The 21112-nt window shown below is 41.4% G+C and overlaps 1 protein-coding gene across 2 annotated transcripts in view; it reads left to right on the top strand.

The window, feature by feature from the left end:
- Positions 1–21112, top strand: part of LOC127577446 (putative phosphoenolpyruvate synthase) — a 144768-nt gene that overhangs the window by 94858 nt on the left and 28798 nt on the right. For both annotated transcript variants that reach the window (XM_052028665.1, XM_052028666.1), the window contains exons 22-24: positions 209–304; positions 15730–15804; positions 17623–17715. In XM_052028665.1, the coding sequence (XP_051884625.1) occupies positions 209–304; positions 15730–15804; positions 17623–17715 (264 nt within the window). The remainder of the gene's footprint in view (positions 1–208; positions 305–15729; positions 15805–17622; positions 17716–21112) is intronic.

Raw genomic sequence — 21112 nt, 5'->3', positions numbered from 1 at the left:
GCATATGACAGTAAACTCGACGTTGATTTTGATGTAAGAGGGGCTAAGTGTGAACTTCAATACAGGCACTACATTTTGCAGCGCAGACTTTAATTATATGAGAATCAAATATCAAGAGATTTGATAATTCTTTTTTCATTCATGTTTATATTTACACCAGTGCATTTTTGTTGAATGTTTACACTTATCATCAATATTATTTGACTAGGAATTTTCCATTAAAGCCGGAGGAATTCCCTGCTTCTCACCATATAACCATAAGTTCCTGGGCATCTGCTGTTCCCACTTGTTTATGAATCTGATGGTAAGTTTCAAGTTAAAAGGCTTTACACAAAAAAAGTTAAAAGGCTTTGACAAGTCCCCATTGAAAATGAATGCATGTTCTTACCTGAAGTTGCTTAATGCGGGGAGCATAAATTGGCATGGCATTGAGAATGGAGTTGACCAGAATCTGGATTCACTTTGTTTCTGTCCCAATGTGACTCTGTCAATATTCCTAGCATTTTGTTATGTAGCTTATTAATTGGGACCAATCTTGCCTCAGTGGTAACACCCTGGCATCAAGATGGAATGCATGTAGATTTAATTCCCATGACAAAACCATAAGCGCCTAATATGGGATACAGCTGAGGAATGGAATGTATTCAGAATTAGCATCTTCTGATGAAACTTTAAACTGAGACCTCAGGTGAATGTGTTAGCTCCCAGTATCATGTGCTACCTCACGGCAATACAAAAATGCAACATTTCCAGGCCAAAAGATGTTGCCATGATGGAAAACAACCACAAAGCAGACTTGTAAATGGCTGAAAAGTAATTGACAAGAACCCATAGAATTGGTATTGGTTTATTATTGTCACTTGTACCGAGGTACAGTGCAAAGCTTGTCTTACAAACTGATTGTACAGGTCAATTCATTACACAGTGCACTTACATTGAGTTAGTACAGAGTGCATTGATGTAGTACAGGTAAAAACAATAACACTACAGAGTAAAGTGTCACAGCTACAGAGAAAGTGCAGTGCAATAAGGTACAAGGTCACAACAAGGTAGATTGTGAGGTCAGAGTCCATCTCATTGTATAAGGGAACCGTTCAATAGTCTTATCACAGTGGGGTAGAAGCTGTCCTTAAGTCTGGTGGTATGTGCCCTGTATCTTCTACCCGATGGAAGAGGAGAGAAGAGAGAATGTCCCGGGTGGGTGGGGTCTTTGATTATTCTGGCTGCTACACCAAAACAAGAGGTAAAGGAGGGGAGACTGGTGTCCGTGGTGCACTGGGCTGTGTCCACAACTCTCTGCAGCTTCTTGTGGTCTTGGGCAGAGCAGTTGCCGTACCAAGCCGTGATACATCCAGATAGGATGCTTTCTATGGTACATCAGTAAAAGTTGGTGAGAGTCAAAGGGGACAAACCAAATTTCTTTAGCTTTCTGAAGAAGTAGAGGCACTGGTGAGCTTTCTTGGCCGTGGCATCTACGTGATCTGACCAGGACAGGCTGTTGGTGATGTTCACTCCCAGGAACTTGAAGCTCTCAACCCTCTCGACCTCAGCACCATTGATGTAGACAGGTGCATGTACACCACCCCCTTTCCTGAAGTCAATGACCAGCTCTTTTGTTTTGTTGACATTGAGGGCAAGGTTGTTGTCATGACACCATTGCACTAAGCTCTCTATCTCCTTCCTGTACTCCCACTCATCGCTGTTTGAGATACGGCCTACAACGGTGGTATCATCTGCAAACTTGTAGATGGAGTTAGAGCAGAATCTGGCCACATAGTCATGAGTGTATAGGGAGTAGAGTAGAGGGCTGAGGATGCAGCCTTGTGGGGCACCAGCCTTGAGAATAATCATGCTGGAGGTATTGCTGCCTGTCCTCACTGATTGCAGTCTGTTTGTTAGAAAGTCAAGGATCCAGTTATAGAGGGAGGTGTTAAGTCCTAGGTCTTGGAGTTTGGTGACAAGCTTGCTTGGAATTATTGTATTGTAATGCGGCAAGGGTTACTTTATTTAAAGAAAGAACCGCAATTAGTAACAGTTCTACACAACTGAGATCTACTCCCTCTCCTGTATTTTCCATGGTATCTCTGGATATTCCAAGTCCAAAATATTAAAACATTTATGCTGCTGCTTCAACAAGAGATTGTAAGTATATAAATACATCAGGAGAAAGAGAATGGCCAGGCAAAGATTGGGTCCCTTAAAGGGGTAAATCTATATGTGGAGCCAGGGGATGTGGGCAGGGTCCTTAAATGACTACTTCTCATCTGTATTCATCAAGGAGAAGGACGTGACAGATAGTGAGTTCACTTGGGGGGGAATGTTGATAGTCTGGACCATGTCAGTATTAAGTAGGGGGTGACATGGGTTCGTAAGGGTTGATAAGTCCCAGGGCTGGATGAAATATATGCCAGGATACTATGGGAAGCAAAGGAGGAGATAGCGGGAGTCCTGACCGAGATCTTTGCATCTTTGTAAGCCACAAATGAGGTATCGGAAGACTGGAGGCTAGCTATTGGTTTTCCTTTATCTAAGAAGGTAAACAGGGATAAACCAGGTGTCTACAAGCTGGTGAGCCTTATGTAAGTGGTAGGGAAATTATTGGAGAAAATTCTAAGGGATAGGACTTATGTACATTTGGAAAGGCTGGGGCTGATCAGGGATAGTTAGTGTGGCTCTGTGCTGGGGAAACCACAGTGATCAGTGTTTGGAGTCTTGTTGTTTGTGATGTACATCAACGACTTGAATGTGAATGTAGCAGGTATGATCAGTAGCTTTGCGGATGACATGAAAAATCGGTGGTGTTGTGGATAATTGGTGGTGTTTTGGAGCAGGCTCGATGGGCCGAATGGCCTACTTCTGCTCCCTTGTCTTGTGATAATGAGGAAGGTTGTCCAGCACTACCACAGGATATAGATCCAATGGAAAGTTGGGCGGAGCATTGCCAGATGGAATTTAATCCCAACAAGTGTGAGGTGATGCATTTTGGGAAGTCAAATAGGGATAGGACATATAAATGGTAGGGCACTAAGGAAGGTTGATGAACAGAGAGAATTTATTGTTCCCTGAAAGTGCCAACACAGGTGGTGAAGAAGGCTATGGCATGCTTGCCTTTATGGTTCAGGGCATAGAATAGTTAGGACATCATGTTGTAACTTTACAAAATGTTGGTATGATGGCACTTGGAGTATTGTGTGCAGTTCTGGTCACCACAGTATACGAAGGATGTGGTTGCACTGGAGAGAGTGCAGAGGAGGTTCACCAGGATGTTGCCTGGATTGTTGGACTCGAGTTATGGGGAGAAATTAGATAGGCTGCATTTGTTTTCCCTAGGGCAAAGAAGGCCGAGTGGTGACGTGATAGAGGTATATCTTGGGTAAATAGAATCTTTTTCCCACAGCAGGGGCATCAAAAACAAGAGAGCATAGGTTTAAAGTGATTGGAAGGAGTTTTAAAGGGAATTCTAGGGGTTTTTTTACACAGAGAATGGTTGATATCTGGAACTTGCAGAGAGACAAGGTGGTGGAATCAAGTACAATGACTACATTTAAGAGATATTTAGACAGGCACTTGAATAAGCAAGGCACAGAAGAATACTGACCCATTGCAGGTAAATGGGATTAGTAAAGATTGGCAAAATGGTTGGCATGGACATGGTGGGCTGAAGGGCCGTTTCTGTATTGGACAACTTAATGACTTTTATAATTTTAAGCTCTGCATTCTAGATATTCTGCTTCATGATTCACGCATTGACAGAACATCTGTCAGTTGTAACAGATTAGAAGGCAGAGGGTTCCTAAACTTGGTGGATAGTAAATACTGAAAACAAAATCTGCAATTAATTAAGCTGGAATTCTTGGAATGACTGACAATGATTCAAATGGTGTAGCCTTATTAATATTTAGGATGTTAATTTTTTGGTCTTAATTAATAAAAACAAAAATAAAAAGCATCCTTGAATCTTACTTTGAAAGATCATGAATTGAGAGCTATGGGGTACTGACACAGAAGAGGAGTTGAGGTCAGAGTCGATCAGATTAAATGGCAGGGCAGACTTGACAGATCAGATGACCTACCTCTCCTCCTACTTTCCTTTGTTCTTGTACTTGGAAAACTTATTTTCTTTCTCTGATCAAATGATCTAATCTGTGCCAACAATAGCAGTTAACCATGCACTTTCATTTCACTGTAAGAATCACAAGTGAGGCTTTCAATTTTTTTTTATTTCAAAAATAAACTTAAGAACATAGAACAGTACAGCACAGTATGGGCCCTTCAGACCACGATGTTGTGCTGACCTATATAAACCTATTCTATGATCAATCTAACCCTTCCCTCCTACACAGACCATAACCCTCCATTTTCCTACATACACGTGCCTATCTAAGAGTCTTTTAAATGTCCCTATTGTATCAGCCTCTACCACCACCCCCGGCAGTACGCTTCAGGCACCCACCATTCTATGTGTGAAAAACCTACCTCTGAGATCTCCCCTAAACTTTCCTCCTCTGATCTTAAATTGGTGTGCTCTGGTACTGACCACTGCCACCCTGGGGAAAAGATGCTAGCTGTCCACTCTATCTGTGCCCCTCATAATCTTATACAACTCGATCAAGTTGCCTCTCGTCATGCATCGCTCCAAAGAGAAAGGCACTAGCTTGCTCAACCTTTCCTCATAAGACATGTTCTCTAACCCAGGCAGCATCCTGGTAAGTCTCCTCTGCACCCTTACTAAAGCTTCCACATCCTTCCTGTAAGGAGGTGACTGGAACTGAACACAATACTCCAAGTGTGGTCTAACCAGAGTTTTATAGAGCTGCAAAATTACCTTGTGGCTCTTGAACTAAATCCCCAACTAATGAAGGCCAGCACACCATACGCATTCTTTACCACCCTATCAATTTGAGCGTCAACTTTGAGGGATCTATGGACTTGGACCCCAACATCCCTCTGTTCCTCCACACTATTTATTCATAATAAAAATATATGCAAAAGAATAAACAGTGCAAAACTCTTTACATTCATGGTCAATACATTCAGTAGTATTAACCACTCGTGGCCCCCTGGGGTGATACACCATTTCAATGTTTGAGGAGCTTCCCCACCAACTCAGCGCCTCTATGTGTGGTAGTGGAAGGAGCCTAGACTGTGATCCTCCCCACAGAGCCTGAGCATTGGCTACACCAAGCTTCAGTGCATCCCTCAGCATGTACTCCTGCAGCCTGGAATGCGCCAGACGGTGGAATTCCCTTACAGACATCTTTCACCAGGTTGGTGATCTTCCAGCAGCACTTGAAGTTTGTCTTGGTGAGTGCCCCTGGGAACAATCCATGGATCAGAGTCCTCTGTTACTCAGCTGCTTGACTGAACTGAGACAAGGACCCTTGCATCCGCCTCCAGACCCTCTTAGCAAATCCACAGTCTGCAAAGAGGTGGGTGACCGTCTCTTCCCCACTGCAGCTGTCCCGAAGGCAGCGTATGTTGGGGATGGTATTTCATATGGACAGGAAGGATTTGACTGTGAGGGCCCCTCTCACCGCCAGCCAAGTAAGGTCATGATGCTTCTTGGTGAGTTCTGGCAATGAGGCATTCTCCCAGATGATTTGGACAGTTTGCTCAGTGAAGCACTCCACAGTATCCATAGAGTCTGTGCTGACCACTGGTTGATGGACTTGTGGTCAACAGTGTTTGTTTGGAAGAACCCTTCCAGTTTTAGACCACCAACAATTCCATGTATTTGTGTGATGCACTGGTCAATGGTGTAGTAGTGGTAATCTGGTAGAGAGCAGTACATTTTAATGTCAGTCTGATTTCAAATGTGCACGTGGTGTTATTACCTTTTTCAATTTAATCGCACTTTCTAAAAGCAGAAAGTTGTTGTACCACTTGACTGAAGAACCAGCAAATTGGAGCATGAAGCTTTTGTGTATCATACGCAAGTTATGCTCAAAATCTAATGTGTTAACATGATTACACCCAGCCCCATCCATCTGAAAATTGGGCCTGCAACTTTCAAGTGTAGCTGCCGTTTATCTTTTGTTCACATGAAGACATCATCAATATGCATGGCACTCACCTCTGCTTTATGGATGGAAATGTGTGACCTGTGGCCTTTGTTTTGGCAAAACAAGGAGCAAACCCCATGGTGAATTGCTTGGGAGATGCGAAGGGGAACCCACGAGAACAGCAATGTTCTGGATATCAATCGACTCAACTCACAGTTTACATTCGTCTCTCGCAGGATTCCCATGGTGATTCCCACACGTTTTCCGATGTCCCTCTGGCCTTGTTGCTGTAGCTGTTCCACAAGGCTGTGAGAAGCTACTACCCATCACAGTAGACATTAGCTCTTTGTAAAAGGCCTTTCCCAATGTTTATAAAATGCCTCTGATTTTGCAAAACCTTTAAATATTTTTTTAAAAATCCATAGAAAATTGTTAGAAAATCATTTAACACCATATTCAACATGTAAATTAATAGTTTTCATAAATGTGAAGTTAAAAAAAATCATAATACCTTCACCTGCCTTGACCTGAAGGCTGGCAAACCTGTTAAAATGACTGACTGGAATAAAGAAGTGTATCTGGCACCTCAGCTCTGTGGCGAGTCCGAGGGTGGAGTAGGAGGCCAGATGTGCTCCACTGGACTTCAAGTGTGTTGCAACTTGCAATGTAGAAAGCAGGAGGGGAAGTCCGGACTTGCTGGCACACATACTGTCATGCATTTTCCCACTCACCCAACCTATTCCACCCAACCTATCCCAAACAACCTCACCCACCCAACATGTATACCCCTTTGGATACTGCTGAGGGGGATGACCTATCTGGGTAAGGCAGCAGCAGCCAGGCCAGTAGCACTGTGGTCGGCTCTGAGGCTCAGAAAGGAAGGAAGAAGTCAGGCAGAGCAATAGTCATATTAAGGGGACAGACAGGAGATTCTGTGGCCGCCAAAGAGACGCCAGGATGGTGAGTTGCCTCCCGGGTGCTAGGGTCCTGGATGTCGGAGCAGTTGTAGAATATTCTTAAGGGGGAGGGTGAGCAGCCAGAGGTAATGGTGCATATTGGTACCAATGACATAGGCAAGAGAGGGATAGAGGTCCTGCGAAATGAGTATAGCGAATTAGGAAAGAGGCTGAAGAGCAGGACCTCAAAAGTAGTAATCTCTGGATTACTTCCGATGCCACGAGCTTGTGAAGGAAAGAACAGGATGATAGCACAGACAAATGAGTGGCTGGGGAGATGGGGCAGGGGGCAGGGTTTCAAATTCTTGGATAATTGGAACCTTTTCTGGGGAAGGGGTGACCTGTACAAGAGGGATGGGTTGCATCTGAACTGGAGGGGAACCAATATCCTGGCAGGGAGGTTTGTTAATGCTTCTGGAGAAGATTTAAACTAGCTTTGCAGGGGGATGGGAACTGGAAAGACAGGTCAGTAAGTGAGGGAATGGGCAGGAGGGCTGATGTCAGGGAATGTAGTATTAGGAAGATTCCTGACAACAGATGTGATGGGATGAATGGTTTGAAGTGTTTGTACTTTAATGCTTGGAGTATTATGAGCAAGAGTGATGAACTTAGAGCACGGATCAGTACATGGAACTATGATGTTGTGGCCATTACAGAGACTTGGTTGAGGGAGGGATAGGATTGGGTGATCAATGTACCAGGATTTAGAAGTTTTAGGGAGAATAGAGAGGGGGTTAAAAGAGGGGGAGGAGTTGCAATACTAATTAGAGATAATATATCAGCTGCACTATGGGGAGACCTAATGGAGGGCTCGGATACAGAGTCCATATGGGTAGAACCATTGGCCTGATCATGAACAATAATGAATTGGCATACAGGGATGAGGTACAAAACCTGACAGCCTGGTGTTCCGCCAACAATCTCATTCTCAACACCCAAAAGACTAAAGAGATTGTGGTAGATTTCAGGAAGTCAAGGAAGATAGATCTTGGTCCAGTGTTCATTGGTGGCGAGGCTGTGGAGAGAGCCTCCAGTTTTAAATTCCTGGGGACATACATCACCGAGGACTTTTCCTGGGCAATACACATCTCAGCTGTCATTAGGAAGGCACAGCAATGCCTCTATTTTTTTGAGGAAATTGAGGAGAGCCAGACTGTCTCAGAACATTCTGGTGAACTTCTACCGGTGTGCGGTGGAGAGCATCCTGACATACAGTATTACTGCTTGGTATGCCAGCTGCACTAGGAAGGAGCAGAAGGCTCTGCAGAGGGTCATCAAGACAGCCAAAAACATCATTGGGACTCAGTTACCAGCGATGGAGGACATCTATCAGGCTCGATGTCGGAGCAGGGCTTTAAACATCATTCAAGAACCAGCTCACCCTGCTCACTACCTTTTTAAACTACTCCCCTCTGGTAGGCAATATAGGACAATACATACACACACTACAAGACTGAAACACAGCTCTTTTCCCAAAGCTGTTAACTTGTTGAACATGGACTGACACCTCCTATACATACATACATACACATACTATGTCTTCCCCCCTTTACTGGCTGGACTCATCATGGTGTTATTTAATATGTTGATATTGGTATGCTGCTGATTATCATTATTATCATGGTTCATTTGCACACTGCCTTTTTATTTTTTTATATACTTTTTATTTGTGTAAGTATGTTTGTTTTATTTCATAGTTATAATTGCTCTTATCAATTTACTGTTTTGGTTTTAATTAGGCAAGGGAGTGCTATCGTAATCTCGTTGTGTTGTTGTTGCAACAGTACAATGACAAATAAAGAATGAAATGAAATGAAATGAACTCAGGAATAGGAAGGGTGCAATCACTCTCTTGGGGGTGTACTATAGACCTCCCAATAGTCACCGGGACGTTGAGGAATGGATATGCAAACAAATTAGGGAAACGTGATTGTAGTCATGAGAGACATAAACATGGGAAATTGGGTCCTTTTTAGTGCAAGGGGGTTAGATGGGGCAGAATTTGTTAGTGTATCCAGGAGGGGTTCCTAAATCAATATGTTGACAGTCCAACAAGGGGAGAGGCTATTCTGGACCTGGCGTTGGGTAATGAGCCTGGCCAAGTGACTTGCTTATCAGTGGGTGAGCAATCAGGGAGCAGTGACCACAGCTCATTAACTTTCAGGATAGCTATAGATAAGGATAGTATGGGGCTAGCAGGAGAGTTTTAAATTGGAGCAGGGCTAATTATGAAGGCATAACGCAGGAACTAGGTAGAGTAAACTGGGAAAACCTTTTTGCTGGCAAGTCCACGTCGAGCATGTGGAAAGTGTTTAAGGATCAAATACACAGAGCACAGGATAGGTATGTCCCGATTAGAAGGAAGGACATAAATGGGAAAGTAAGGGAACCTTGGATATCCAGAGAAGTAATGAACTTACTGTTAGTAAGTCGTGTCTTACTAACCTGGTTGAGTTTTTTGACAGGGTGACAAGAGAGACTGATGAAGGTAGAGCTGTGGATGTCATCTATATGGACTTCAGTAAGGCATTTGACAAGGTCCCACATAATCGGTTAATCAAGAAAGTTCGGATGCATGGGGTCAGTGGAGAATTGGCTGTGTGGATCCAGAACTGGCTTGCCTGTGGAAGACAAAGGGTGGTGGTTGAAGGGACTTATTCGGACTGGAGGCCTGTGAGTAGTGGCGTTCTGCAGGGATCTGTGCTGGGACCTCTGCTGTTTGTGGTGTACATAAATGACCTAGATGAGTATGTTGATAGATGGGTTAGTAAGTTTGCAGATGATACCAAGATTGGTGGAGTTGTGAATAGTGTAGAAGACTGGTGATGGATACAGTGTGATATAGATCAGCTGCAGATATGGGCAGAGAAATGGCAGATGGAGTTTAACCTGGATAAATGTGAGGTGTTGCACCTTGGTAGGACTAATGTCAAGAGACAGTACACTCTTAAGGGCAAGACTCTTAACAGTGCTGAGGAGCAGAGAGACCTTGGGGCGCAAGTCCATGACTCACTGAAAGTGGTTACACAGGTAGACAGGCTGGTTAAGAAGGCTTATGGAATGCTTGCATTTATTAATCAGGGTATTGAGTGTAGGAGTCAAGAAGTTATGATGCCTCTCTATAGAACTCTGGTTAGGCCACATTTAGAGTACTGCGTGCAATTCTGGTCACCTCACTATAGGAAGGATGTCAAGGCTTTAGAGAGGGCGCAGAGGAAGTTTACTAGGATGTTGCCTGGATTAGAGAGCATGTGCTATCAGGAGAGGCTGGACAAACTTGGGCTCTTTTCTCTGGAGCGGTGGAGGCTGAGGGGTGATCTGTTGGAAGTGTATAAAATTATGAGGGGCATAGATAGGGTGGACGAGCCATATCTTTTTCCCATTATTGAGCGATCCAATACCAGAGGGCATGCATTTAAGGTGAGAGGGGGTAGGTTCAGAACAGACGTGAGGGGGTGAGCGGTACGTTTTTTTACTGAGAGAATGGTGGATTTCTGGAATGCGTTGCCTGGTAGGGTGGTGGAGGCAAATTCATTGGGGGCTTTTAAGAGGGGCTTGGATGGGCACATGAATGAGAGGAAAACAGAGGTATATGGGCATCCTGTAGGTAGGAGGGAATAGCTATGTCGGCACAACATTGTGGGCCAAAGGGCCTATTCTGTGCTGTACTGTTCTATGTTCTATCTAAATCACATTGGAGCCTCTTTACATCCTTCTCCCAACTCACAGTCCTTCCCCACTTTGTGTGATCTGTAAATTTGGACATCTTACATTTAGTTTCTTCATCAGATTTGTCCAATTATTTGATGGAAAATCCTTCAGTTTCCAATATATCTCAGGAAGGAAATATAAGTGTTGGATTTTATCATATTTCAACCATAGAGCTCCCCACATGCAATTACTGTGGACAATCCAAATGAACCACAGTCCCAACAAGTCTTGAACGAGGGAAAAGCTTGTTTAGAACAATAAATACATTGCTCAAATTGAGGCACTGCCTCAGAAATCTGGCAAGGTAAAGCTTCTTGGACTGGCAAAATAATTCTTTTCAGTAATCAGTGGGGGATCCACAAAAAGTAAATGCAGTTCAGAATAAGAAATATTGATGGATCACTTCCAAAATAATACACAACTTGACACTGCAATGACAATCTGAACCTTGAACTCAGAATAACACATAGCAGAAAATCAAAGAAACTGTAGATGCTGGATATCTAAAATAAGAACAGAAAATGCTGGAAACACTGAGCAGGTCAGGCTGCATCTTGTGGGAAGAGAAACAGTTAATGTTTCAGGTTGAAGACATTGCTATATATGTGTAGCTTCAGGCCCAATGAATAATTAATCCAGTTACTCAGTAAGCATAATTAATCCAGTTACTCAGCACCAGCAGTTAATCAGAGTAATTCACTCTCAAAAACATTAAAATAGGTTGTGTCTGTGGAAAACATTAAGAATACAATTTTATAGGGTGAAGATATTCTACCATTTCTTTATACCCATTCTGATTCAAACTTAAACAGTATCTATAACCAAGAAATCTCCGATAAATAGCATGCCCATCTGTTATTAAAAGTTTTAAGCATAGAGTAAAAGTATCAATCGTTCAGGAAATTATTCATATCATGTTAATACAGCCATTTTTCATATTTACCTTGGGTTTTATTAAGCTTAAACAGCCAACTTAATACAGTACCTAACCTTTAAAAAGCAGCCCACAAGCACATGAAACCTAGCATTTTAAAGAATATGGTGTATTCAACTTGACTCCAAAGAACTGAAACAAGCTCTTTCTAGCCATTAATTGAAAGTGGCAAGTGGATACTTACCACTGTAATTTACAGAGAAAGTGGGCAGCACGGTAGTGTAGCGGTTAGCGCGACGCTATTACAGCGCCAGCGATCGGGGTTCAATTCCTGTCGCTGTCTGTAAGGAGTTTGTACATTCTCCCGTGTCTGCGTGGGTTTCCTCCGCGTGCTCCAGTTTCCTCCCACATTGCAAAGACGTACGGGTAGGTTACTTTGGGTTTAAAATGGGCGTCGCGGACTCGTTGGGCCGGAAGGGCCTGTTACCACGCTGTAAATAAAATTTAAAATTTAAATTTATTCCTTCTGTGGCTTTGACAAACAAATTGCAGGAACTTGAAATTATATTTCATATTGCAACAGGGAAGAAAAATTGCACAGGAACGCCCCATTCATTTTACACTAGAAAGGAATCAAAAAACAGACTTCAATTTAACGGGCAAGACTAAGCTTCTAATCATTCTCAGCCAACAGGCCATTTTGGTATTGGTATTGATATTAATTTACTATTGTCACTTGTACTGAGGTACAGTGAAAAAGTTGTCTTGCGTACTGTTTGTACAGATCAATTCATTACACAGTGCATTGAGATAGTACAGAGTAAAAACAATAACAGAATATAGAGCACATTTCTAAGCTTCCATCTGCTTTCTTAGGAGATCAAATATGTAGTCTCAGCTTGACAATTATGGCAGTTGATGTACCTTGGGTAGACTTGTTATACAATGTCTCCAAAGCCAATTAAGTCTGCCAAAAGATACAACAGAGCGTAAAAGTTGTGAGTTGTTCCCAAAGTCATGATGATCTCATGAATTAACTTCCAACATCCAGTGTAAAAGAAAACAATGCAGAGTGACCCTGCTGCCTCTTGGAAATATTCCACCATTGTAAGGATGACAATTCCACCCGCTGAATTCCTCCAGCAGTTTGTTTTTTTGCTCCAGAATTCCACCTTCCTGCCAATCCTTTAATTTCCTTGGAGTCTGAAAACTATTGTTTTTCATGTTGAATATATGCAATAAATGAGCACTTCTGATATGAAGGATTTGCAAGTTTCACTATAGTCTGAGATAAAGACATTTCTTCCAATGCTCAACTTCCCTTTCCTCTCCAAAATCCTTTAAGGTGTCGTAGTGTCCCAAATTTATGCCATCTACCCAGAACTCTTCGATTGAATCCCTGAGATCAGGTTTCCACCTTTGTCATAGTATCAAAATGGAACTGTGACAACTATCATCTCCCTATCCTTCTTGACTTGCCTTCAGCCTTTGACGTGGTTGACTCACATCCTTCTCTGATGTCTTTCCACTGTCTTCCAGTTTTTTTCATTCTTAACCATCCAGTCATTGATGGAGGATCACCAGCCACATCTTCACTTCTCATGCCTGCACTGTTATTTCTGGTGTCACCAAGGATCTGGCCTTCACTTCTATTTTTTTGCCTGCTCCTCAGAAACATCAACAGGTTCACCAGCTTTACCTTTCCCCTAACCCCCATTCCTCCCCTATCCCTACTCCACCTGACTTTACTACTCTGCTATCCCTGAAGTCAGACTGCTTGTCCACTGTCTCAAGTTTCCATCATAACTTCTAAATTTTCAAGTGGCTATCCATCCCTCTTCCTGTCAACTATGTGAAACTGAGCCAGGCTATTCGCAGTACTGGGGTGATGTTTGATGCCAATTTAAGTTTCAGATCTCATTTTCATGCCAATTTTAAGTCTGCTTATTTCCTTGTCCAAAATAATATGTGGCTCCACCGCTGCTGAAATCCTCCTTCGACTCTATTTACTATTCCAATGCAGTTCTGACTGCCCTCCACGTCCAAGCTACTCTCCACAAATTTGAGTCAATCAAATCTGGCTATCCCTGTCCTTATTCATGCCCTGTAACCCATGACCCCTATGCTTGCTGAACTGTACTGGTTCACAATTAAGCAGTGCCTCAATTTTAAAATTCTTATTCTTGTTTTCATATTCCTCTTTAGGTTCATTCCATTTTATCTCCTCCAGTCCTACAATCCTCAAGATATCTGTTCTGCCCAATTCTGGCCCCCTGTCCATCCCTGAATTTAATTGTCTTACCATTCATGAATCTGCAATGGCTCTCAGCCTCAAAGCTTCTGGATTTCCTTTCTGTGTCTCTCTGCCTTGTTAACTCTCTTACATCTTTCAAGATAAACCTATCTCTATGTCCAAGTTTTTAATAACAATCCTAATACCTTCTTAAGTTGCTGTCAATTTTTCATTGGAAGACAGCCCTGTGAAAACTCTTGGGATGTTTTTGTTTTGTTGGGGCATTTATCAACAGAAGTTGCTGTTGGTGACATTATCTCCTAGTTCTAGATTATCCACTTGAGTAAAAACTTCTCAGTATTTACCATATCAAACAGTCACCGAATCTTATGTTTTAATGGGATCACCTCCCAGTTTTCCGAATGCCTTAGAGTGAGAACATTAGAAATATCAGCAGGAGTAGGTTGTTTGGCCCTTAGAGTCTGCTCTATCATTGATCAATATCATAGTTAATCTTGTACCTCAGCACTATTTTCCTGCACTAAGCTCATAACCCTTGATACCCGTAATATACAGAAATCTATCGACCTCTCTTCCAAATGAACTCAATAACTGAGTCTCCGCAGCCCTCTGCAACAGAGAACTCCAAAGACTCCCCACCCTCAGCATGAAGAGATTTCTTAGAACCCCAGTCCTAAACAGCTTTTATTCTAAGACTGTGACCCATGGTTTTAGACTCCTCAGCCAGAGAAAACATCCTCCTTGCATCCAGCTTGTCCAGTCCTGTAAGAAATCTTGTAAGTTTTAATGAGATCTCCTCTCTTTCTTCTCAAACATTAAGAATACAGTTTACTCAATCTCTCATCGTACAAATATCCCTGCAACTGCTCTAGTGAATCTTTGCCACACTCCCTCTATGCCAAGTATATGGTAAGGAGACCAAAATTATATACTTTCTCCAGATGCTGTCTTACAAAGCTCTTGTATAATTGCATTAAGTAAAGGTTAACCTAAATGAATCTCTGTTGATGAGATGACCCTCTAATTCCATCAGCTGATCTAGTGAATCCACATTGTGTTGTATCCAAGGCACGCTCATCCATCCTGATTTGCAGAAACAAAACTGCCAGAAAACTCAGTGTTCTCACCCCTTCCAAATTAACTATGGCTTCCTTGTTCTTATACTCCAGCCTCTTTGTGTCGAAGGTCTTTGGATCACTTGCCTTCCTATTTACATTTTGTACTCGCATGTTGACTTTCTGTGATTCAAGTACAAGGATACCCTTCGAACATTGTAAACATTTAAAAGACATTCTGTTTATCTGAAGATATTCTGTTTTTTACATTCCCCTGAGCAAATGTGAAAAACAACACATTTTGCCGTATAATATCCCTCTGCCACTTTCTTGTCTACACTAACTTGTTTACATAATTTGGCAGATTTTTGCATCACCCTCAACTGTTTATATTCCCAGCCACTTTTATATCAACAGCAGACTTGTTTACTTTCTTCTTTAAGTTATTAATGTACACCACAACCGATCCATTTGATGACCCACAAGCTACAGCCTGTATTCCCAAAACGACCCATTTATCCTTCTTGGCCATTTTTTTTCCCTTTAACCAATGCTGTCACAAGTTGTATTCCCAACTCCTTCACACCACCTCTGCCTTCCCAGCCTCCTACTCCATGAGCATTTAATTTATGTAATGAAAATATTGAGAAATGCTCCTTTGTATTGGTAGGTTGCTTTTTGGGACAGCAGTTGTATACATGATTTATTACTCTTTGATGGTTAATTAATGGCTGGAACTTTGTTGCTCATAGGATGAGTTTATACAATTCCCATCTAATGCTTAATTAGTTAATTAGTTGGGATTGCAACAGACTCAATTTTAAATGAAAAAAAGATTCCAAAATTAAAAGTTTGATTAATTTGCTTTATCTTTCAGAGCATAAATAGTAACATGGAACAGAACAACATCATTACAAGGAAGAAGATGAATGACTTTGAACTGCTGGGAAGGGTACTATTTGATTTATTTACAGTGCAGAAAAAAAGTGCTCTGAGATGCAGACAATGTGAAGTTATGGGTGCAAGTCCCAGACCACAATCCACAACAACCATTCCCAACAACATAGTTGTACCATCAACCAATCCCCTACCATTGACATCCAGGTTGCTATTAACCAGGAATTCTATTAGACTGACTGCATAAGAGTACGCAAGAAGCCAGATAACCTGCACCAAGTGACTCACTTCCTGACACTGCAAGGCCTTTCCAACATCTACTTGGCACAAGTCAGTGGTGTGGTGGATGAGTGCAGTGCCAAAACTCAACAAATTCAATACAGGACAAAACAGTCAATATGATTGGTCCTCCGTCAATCAACATAACTATTCATTCCCTCCACCGCCAGTGTACAGTGGTTGCAGTGTGTACCATCTGCAAAATGCACTGCAGTTACTTGCCTCAGCTCCTCCAGCAGTATTTCCCAAGCCCATGATCTTCACCACCAAGAAGGAAAAAGGGAAAAGGTGCTGGGAACCACCTGCAGCTTCCCCTTCCAGTCACACATTAGCCAGACTTGGAATGGATTGGGGTTACATCATTGTTGCTGGCTCTAAATCCTGAAACTCTTGTGGGAGCACCTTCCTCAGAAAGGCTGCAGTAGTTCAAGATGGCAACTCATCACCAACTTCTGAAGGGCAATTAGGGATGGGCAATAAATGCTGGCCTTGCCAACAAAGCCCAAATCCTGAAAATAAATTTCGTTTAAAATGGCATTTTAATGCAGTGTTAAGTGAGTGCTACCTTGTCTGTTTAGCTTCTCTCACATACAGTGTTAAAACAAGGTATGTTTGTTTAAATAAACCTAAAAGATTCATGGCACCACTTGAAGAAACCATGCGTTCTGCTGCTGTCTTGGTGTATGTTCTTTGGCCAAGTAATCATCAACAAAACCAATTCATCACATTTACTCTTTGTGGAACCTACCACAATTAACTTCACTTTAAACTTTCGATAACTTTAAGTGATCTATACTGTATGCCAACTCAGCTGTAAAGACCAAGATTTCCAAAATGTCTTTCGTGACTCAGCCTTGAGATATTATGGAGCAGCCTCACAGCATCTATTTGAACTGAGTTTAAATGGCTTGCTTGAGCCTTGCTGATTAAAACTGGATATCTCATAGCTTATTAAGTTATTTGAATAGTTTGATCACAACTTCTTCTGATTTGCATTCTAATTATTTGTTATATATTCATTTCCGTAAGTTGGAAACAGTACTGGTGCCCCCACTAGTCCTTGGGGAACCCCAGGATCTAATACTCTGCCACCTTGATTTGGAATTCATATAATCAGCATTTGTTGATCACCGCTGTGAGCTTAATTCAATGGATCTTGCAAGGAGCTAGCACAATCAAGATGGGTCAAATGGCCTTGCATTGTGCTGTATCATTCTATGGTTCTTGGATTCAGCCAATTTCTTACTCTTGAAGACTTAATTCAAGTCCCCAAGCTCTCTGCTTAACTAACAGATAATCCATGTAGCACTCTCTGGGCGTATTTTAGAAGATGAAGCACACAGTTTTGGAGTGCTTTCTCAGAAATGTGGTGTCCCTGGGGACTGCCCCTCCCACCACAGATAGCTGTGGAGCCTTATTCAATGAATATATTCAGAATCAAGCCAGACAGACATTTGAACTGTAGGGGAGTTGAAGATTATGGAGATCAGCCAGAAGTTTGGGGATATGATTTCATTAATGACAGACTAGGCTGTCATCTTGCCTACTCCTGCTATCTCTTGTATTCTTATGTGAAATATTGTTTTATTGATAGGTGCTGAATGAATTATCATTACATGATGTTGCTTTAATCTATGGGAAATCACCCTTATGGAAGAGAGTTATCAATGCAATTAGATATCTACAGGTAAGCTTATTTATGCTGCATTTTTAATACCGGTTTTGAATAGAGGTTGTTGCTGTGACTAAGAAACAAGTAGAATAAGAGTTGTAGCATCCGAAACGCTGTGTTTTTGTAAAAAAAAATGTTGTTCCTTAAATCCTTTACCCACTATTTAACTTGGGGTTTAACTCAGTTGCATTTCCTTATTCTGAATGGATTAATGCCTCTATTAAAATAAAAACATGATTGTTAAGAGGTTGAACATAAGCAGTGCAGAATGAAAACTAGACTCTTCTTTCTCCAATTCTGCAGAAAATCAATAGAATTCTTGAAAACCTTGATTGTTCTACTGTTTATGCTCAGGAATACATTGGCATTCATGGCTCAATACTCGATAATTCCATAGATTTTCCAAATCTAGATCAAAATTGTTCCGTATTGTGAGCAGTGAGCTGGAATCCCACAAGTCATGATCACCTGGATTCCAGCAAGCTCTTGCTAACCTACTGACTCTCAGCCACTCACATTGCATGGTCTTGTTTGGCGGAAGCCTTTCAGCTGACTTCCAGGCCCGCTTCTCCAAGCTGAGCAGTGCGCACTTTTACCATCAAAGTAACTTACGTCATTCCTGTTATGAGAGTTAGGCCTGAGATGTAATCGCTCTTTAAAGGCCTTTTTATTTGTTCACAAGAATGTGGACATCTCTGGCAATGGAAGCATTTATTGAAATTTAGGAATGAAAGCTATGTGAACTAAAGTGGGAGTGAAGCTTTCACCAAACTGCAGTTGGGAAGTGGCTCACTGAAAATGTGGAGCTGAAAGTGGCAAGTGAGAAGAGTCAATGAGGAGACAGGGAGTCAGTTACAGGGCCAGACCAGCCACACCAGGTACCAAGGCCTCACACAACCAATAGTTTTGGCTGCTGCAGTTAATATAAATTAAAAAAAATTCTAAAGACACCTATTTCTGTCTGCATTTGGAAGCCAATGCTGATCCAATTTTAAATCAAATGTTGTTGAACAAAGGAACATTTGGTGGGTAAATTTGAAAAGTTTTAAATTTAAAAGAATCATTGAAGTACTGATTAAACATTAATGATTCTTAGAAATTTTCTATAATGTAGGAATGTGAAGACTGAGGAATGTTACCAACATGATAGCAAAATGTGCAAGTACAAATATCTTTATTCAATAGATAATACATTAAATAATTTAAAGTTTAATTGAAAATCAAAAAAACTGTAGGTGCTGGAAATCTGGAATATAAAAAAGAAACTGCTGAAGACACTCAGCAGGTTAGGTACATCTATGGAAGAGAAACAGAGTTAACATTTCAGGTTTTATCAGAACTGGGAAAGACAGAGTTATTTTTTAAATTGCTATGGTCAGGCACAAAGGGAATATCTCTGATAGGGTGATGCCAGAGTTGCCATGGTGATGTATTGTTTTTGAAGCAATCTGGTGGATAAATTAATGAGGGAGGGAGACAGAGAGGATGACAAAAAGAAAGAGAAAAAAACAAAGGAACATGTAGAAGCTGTGAAATATAAGTCAGAGCAACAGCAGAGGAGGGAAACCAAAAGAAAAATGTTGCAACTATCCAAAAGATCAGATCAGACAGAGTCTGTGGAGAGAGAAAACCTGAGTTAATATTAGGGATGGATAACCTGCTGCAGGACTAATACAGAGAAAGCAGGTTATGTGAAATTGTTGAAGGTGATATTGATAAAGAAATGTAACTTTTATCTCATACCTTCCCGCCATCCAGGAGCCCAAACAATGTCTGCAGGTGAAGCAGCAATTCTCCTGCACTTCTTCTAATCTAGTGTGTTGCACTTGATGCTCACAACATGGTCTCCTCTACATCAAATGCAGATTGGGTGACCACTTAGCAGAGCAGCTGTATTGTGTCCACAGACGCAAGTAACCCTGAACTTCTACTTTTAATTCTCCATCCTTCTCCCACTCTGATCTATCTGTCTGTGGCCTCCCGCACTATTTCAGCGAGGCCCTCATTTGGGCACATTGCAGCCTTCAGGACTCAATATCAAATTCAACAATTTCAGGTAACTTGCTTTTTCTAAACAACAACACAGGCTTTATACTTAATACAGAAAAATAATTTGTTTTATTACAATGTATTTGAGTGATTTATCCTTTAACAAGAGACATGTTTAAAGTATACTTCCTAGGCACATCTAATAGTAATAGTACAATTATAAGTGTTTATGTTTTACTTGTTAATGGGATGTGGGTGTCAGCAACAAGTAATGAAGAAGTAAAGTTGAACGTTGGTCTTCATTCCAAACAGGATGGAGTATAAAAATAGAGAAATCTTGTTACAACTCGACAGAGTGTTGGTGAGACCATGTCTGGAACACCATATTTGCTTTGGTCTCCTTAGTTAATAAAGAATTCATCTGGAGGCAGTTCAGAGAAGGTTGACTCCTGGGATGAAAGGGTTTTCTTATAAGGGAAAAAAGTAGCAGGTTAGCTTGATACTGTATTGTTTGGACTTATGAAAAATGGGGGGTGATCTTATTGAAACACATAAGATTCTAATTGGGCTTCACAGAGTGGATACTTCCACTCTGATGAGAGATTCTGGAACAAGGGGACAATAAGGTATTGCCTATTGAATATGGAGATGAGTAGGAATTTCTGCCCTCAGAAGAAAATGTTTGCCATTTTCTACCACAAAGAGCTATGGAAGCAGTATCACCGAAATGTATCCAAGTCTGAGAGAGATATACTTCTTTGTCTAAAAGGTCTGTTATGGGGAGTATACATGAAAATGGGGCAGAGCCAGGATCAGATCAGGCATGATCTTACTAAATGGCAGAGCAGGCATGAGGGATCAAAGGTTCAATTACTACTCCTATTTCTTATAGTCTTACGTTGACCAATATTTGAAGCCCATCTCTGATGGCTCCTCAACTGAATGGCCTGCCAAACCACTTCAGAAGGCAGCTAAGAGTCAGTCACACCATTATGCATCTAGATTTCTTTTAGGCTAGACCTTCTAAAGAGGGCAGCTTTCTTCATTGAGGAATATTAGTGAATCAGATGGGTTTTTACAACATGGTTGTAAGTGGTAACCATGGTTTAATGGTTTCCACTTCTGAGACCAGATTTAATATTCAAGATTTATTTAATTGTCCCACATCTGTCTTTGTATTTTGAACATGCCTCCAACAAGTTGTCCAGGCTGCTGGATATTAGACGAGTGACCACTGTAAACACTGAAAACATGGCAGCTTGTAATTTATCAATTTATTTCATGACATGGAAGAAAAACAGGGAAGATGATTTTATTTTTCAAGCCAAATAGTGATGAAAAATAACACCTTAATTATTGTAACATAGATGATGGTTCACTTACAAGATTCAGCACTTTACATGTATCAGAATGTAAGTGCATG

The sequence above is a fragment of the Pristis pectinata genome, chromosome 13 (assembly GCF_009764475.1).
Source record: "Pristis pectinata isolate sPriPec2 chromosome 13, sPriPec2.1.pri, whole genome shotgun sequence".
Taxonomy (NCBI): domain Eukaryota; kingdom Metazoa; phylum Chordata; class Chondrichthyes; order Rhinopristiformes; family Pristidae; genus Pristis; species Pristis pectinata.
Note: the sequence above shows the minus strand (reverse complement) of the source record. Positions and strands in the feature narration are given on the sequence as shown.